The sequence below is a fragment of the Rhea pennata genome, unplaced genomic scaffold, assembly GCF_028389875.1.
Source record: "Rhea pennata isolate bPtePen1 unplaced genomic scaffold, bPtePen1.pri scaffold_32, whole genome shotgun sequence".
NCBI classification, from domain to species: Eukaryota; Metazoa; Chordata; class Aves; order Rheiformes; family Rheidae; genus Rhea; species Rhea pennata.
Window position 1 is genome coordinate 3,712,340 of NW_026907679.1, and position 4,119 is coordinate 3,716,458.

The window sequence follows — 4,119 nt, forward strand, 5'->3', positions numbered from 1 at the left end:
GGTTGCTCTCTGTGTTACATGGCACAAGCTGCCCCAAGGGGAACATCATAGGCCAGCCCCTCAGACAACTGCTATCCAGCACTGGCTACTCCTCCAGCTGCGGGGGTGGTCCATGGCCAGCTCCGTCCCCCTGCAGGTCTCTGTATCCTGATGAGGGCAAAAGGGTCAGCCTGGCATGGCCTCTGCTGTGATCCAGACCCTGGCAGATCCAAGAGCATGATGTCTGCTAGCACCCACACGTGGCACAGCCCGTGCTGGGCTGGGGTGGATGCTTAGATTCCCCAGACTCTATTGGGAGGCTTGGCCAACTGGGAGGCCTCAGGCAGAGCTTGTCCTGGAAGCTGAGGCAAAAAAGTCTTTTAGTACTGCAGCCCTTCTCGTGTTCGAGGTCTCTGGTTTTAGCCCCAGCTGAGCTCTGCCTTTCTTCACACCAGTGTGCACAGACATGGTCCCAATGTTCCTCCTGGGCAGCCAGTCCTCCTCCCACCCTTGTGTACTTCCTGCCCACCACCCTGAGCGCTGGTGCTGCTGCCAGGGCAGAGGTGGAGGATCACCCAGAGCAGCTCCTCCAGGAGCTCCCCAGAGAAAAGCTGTGTCCAGCCCCAGCCTCTGCCCCTGCCCCAGCCTCAGCATGGCAGAGGGGAGCTGCCCTCTCCTGACCCACCCTGGAGGTGCCAGCCCCACCTCAGCTCACTTCTAAAAGACTCCAGCATTGCCCTCAGGGGTGCGGGAGCTGTGTCTCCTAACTGTGCATCATTGTAAGATCCACCCCAGGTGGCTGCCCTCACTTTTTTATCCAGCTGAGATTCTGCATGCAGTGTTAGCTGAGTAGGGGTCCAAATCTGAAGCTCTCCTTACTCCTTTGAATTGGCTGTCAGACAAGCATTGCTGTGCGCATATGGCCACCTCTTGTACCTAAAACTTTCTCCGGGTGCTGCTTGGGTCCTAGTATCCCTTTAGAAGGCTTTCTAGTCTGTAGTGTGGAGGCAGAGACAGGAGTCAGGTTATGAGGATGAGGACAGGGACAGGACCGGACTTGAGAGGTGCAGGGCCAGGCACAGGCATGTCCACAGCATAAGCCAGGCAAGGCTCCAGCCTGTGATGCTTCACTGCAGGAACCTTGAATCACTCTCCAGGCCTCCTTCCCTCTGCCTCCTGGCTCCCCACTGCCTCTCCTGGGACCACAGAGCCCTCGTTTCCCCATGTATACCTGGATTTAGTGCTCTGCCTCCTGGTTACTCCACCACAGGCTGTCCCTCATTTAGAGCGACTCCACTCACTGCCCACCCTAGGCACATGCCATACCTGGAGATTCTCCGAGCTTTCCTGGGGGCTCAGATTACCCTCCAAAAGGATGGGCCTCTGTCATCAGCACTATCACCTGTGGGACAGCCTCGGGCAGGAAATCCAGACATCATTCACTAGCTCCTCTGGCACCGGTCACCCAGAGATGAATCCTGGATCCAACCCTCAGTTCCTAACAGGTCACACGTAGACTCTGAGCTTGCCCCACAGATCCCATGGAGTTCACAAGCGGAGCATCAGGTCTTTTTATGGTGTGATTTCTTTGGTCATATTTTTGACTGCAGCTTCTGCAGAAAGGCCAGACTTCAGGCATGGAATGGAGACAATCCCCTTTCATTATGGGAATGTTATTGTGTAGATCAGGTCTGGCATAAATGCACCCAATGCCTGAGCCCACAGCAATGCACAGGGAAGCACAAATCTACCATCACTCCTGTTACAAGAGCACTGAGGCCACATACACACATCAGAGCACAGCAGGACACTGTGGAAATGAGGAGAAAAGCCCTGGAAAGAGAAAGTCTTGCTGCTGTTGGTAGATGTTAGATGTGTCTCCAAGAAATATGCATCTCCCACACAGAGGCTGCAGCCAGAAAATGCCTCCTCTGGCAGTGGGGGAACAGTCCTGAGGAGCAGAGGGCCTGTTCCCACAGCCTGCATCCAGACTCTCCTCCTTTCAGACTCTTGCTTTGCTTTCAGTGCGGTAGTACTGGAGAGGGAAGGGGTCAGCCCATGGTGAAAGCCGGCTGCCATCCCTGCAGGAGAGGGGTGTGAGATCACACCCTGACTGTGGCAAGAGGACCTGAGCTCTCTTAATGGACATGGGACACATGGGACAATGTTACCTGTAGTCGTCTGAGGCTGACTGTGAGCCCCTGAGCTCCCTTGGTGTCAGTGCCAAAAGAGACACTGCAAAGGGAAACTTTCCTCCTTACACTGAAGGCTTCCAAGGAGCTCAGATTAGTGACCTCTGAGGTTCTCCCATCTCTGCTGATGATAGGGGAAGCCTGGCTCTCTGCTTGAAGAGAATCTCTGGATAATATTCAAATGAGATATTCCTGAGGACAAGTGGCTGGTAGCAAAATATTTATTCTTTTAGGAGAATGTAACAGTGAAAAATATGTAAGAAAGAAAGATATGAACAACACGTAACTACATTGCCAAATGCCTTGGGAATGAGGAGCAGCTGCACATGGGACAGCTATTAGCGCTGACCCTGTACTCACTGGATCAATTTCGTTAGTGCATCTTTGAGCTCCTTGTTCCTCAAGCTGTAGATGAGGGGGTTCACTGTTGGAGGCACCACTGAGTACAGAACAGCCACCACCAGATCCAGAGTTGAGGAGGAGAGGGACTGAGGCTTCAGGGCAGCAAATACTACAGTGCTGAAAAACAGGGAGACCACGGCCAGGTGAGGGAGGCACATGGAGAAGGCTTTGTGCTGGCCCTGCTCAGAGGGGATCCTCAGCACAGCCCTGAAGATCTGCACATAGGACAGCACAATGAAAACAAAGCAGCCAAAGATTAAACAGGCAGTAACCACAAGTGCCCAGACCACCCTGAGGTAGGAGTCTGTGCAGGAGAGCTTGAGGATCTGGGGAATCTCACAGAAGAACTGGTCTACTGTGTTCCCTTGGCAGAATGCTACTGAAAATGTATTAGCAGTGTGCAGCACAGCACTGAGAAAGCCACTGGCCCAGGCTGCTGCTGCCATTCTGACACAGGCCTTGCTGCCCATGAGGGTCCCATAGTGCAGGGGTCTGCAGATGGCAACATAGCGGTCATAGGCCATGACAGTGAGAAGGGAATACTCAGCCAAAATGAAAAAGACAATGAAAAAGAGCTGTGCAGCACATCCCGAGTAGGAAATGGACCTGATATCCCACAGAGAATTGGACATAGATTTGGGGACAGCGGTGGAGATGGAGCCAAGGTCGAGGAGGGAGAGGTTGAGGAGGAAGAAGTACATGGGGGTGTGGAGACGGTTGTCACAGGCTACAGCTGTGATGATGAGGCTGTTGCCCAGGAGAGCAGCCAGGTAGATGCCAAGGAAGAGGGAGAAGTGCAAGAGCTGCAGCTCCCGTGTGTCCGTGAATGACAGGAGAAAGACTTCATTGAGAAAGCTGCTGTTGGACATTTGCTCCTTTTGGGCACGGGGGGAATGTCTGAGGAAGAAGAGACATTGACAAGTTAGGACAGACTGATCTGAGCAAAACTTTCTCAAAACCTCCCCCAAACACACCTACATTACCTTTCCCCATCTCAGTAGCACTGTCATTGAGCCCCATGGCTTGATCTATGGTTTGTGCTGGCTGAGTTTGCCATGAGGAGCAGGGAGCCTCTGTCTGTGGGCTCCACTGCGTACATGGGAACAGAGGGGATTAAGATTTATATTCCCAGTTCCAGTCAGATTTAATCCACTTTTAATGCTGAAGAATTTTTTAGCATCTTCACTCTCCCTCCTAAATAACACAGGTTCATTACTAGTTTTAAGGCTATTTTTCATCTTCTTTAGCTGAACCTGTCACACCTGGGAAGGCTTCTTGGAGATAGAAATCCTCAGCATTGCTGCTGCGCTCAGAGTGACCATCTGTGATTTTGGAGAGGCAAAAGCATTAGCTCTGGCTTTAGTGCAGAGAGACGAGAGCTGGCTGGTTCATCTGGCTTGTTCCTGGACGCCCAATTGTCCCACCTCAGAGGTGGAGGACAAATGAACTCGTGTTACCCAAAAAAGAAATGACACCACGGAGAGCAGGGGAATCCACTTCCAAAGCGTCCATCAGCACTCTTTCGGAGGGTATGAGAGGAAGGTCT

At 52.5% G+C, this 4,119-nt stretch overlaps 1 protein-coding gene across 1 annotated transcript; it reads right to left on the reverse strand.

Moving 5' to 3' along the window:
- Positions 1 to 2,527: 2,527 nt before the first annotated feature.
- LOC134154588 (olfactory receptor 14A16-like) lies at positions 2,528 to 3,274 on the reverse strand. The gene has a single exon (XM_062601263.1). It carries the CDS (start codon positions 3,272 to 3,274, stop codon positions 2,528 to 2,530), a length of 747 nt encoding a protein of 248 aa, XP_062457247.1.
- Between the last annotated feature and the right edge of the window lie 845 nt (positions 3,275 to 4,119).

Excerpts from the sequence above, each read along its gene's own strand:
- LOC134154588 (XM_062601263.1), bottom strand. The coding sequence starts at position 3,274 with ATGTACTTCTTCCTCCTCAACCTCTCCCTCCTCGACCTTGGCTCCATC.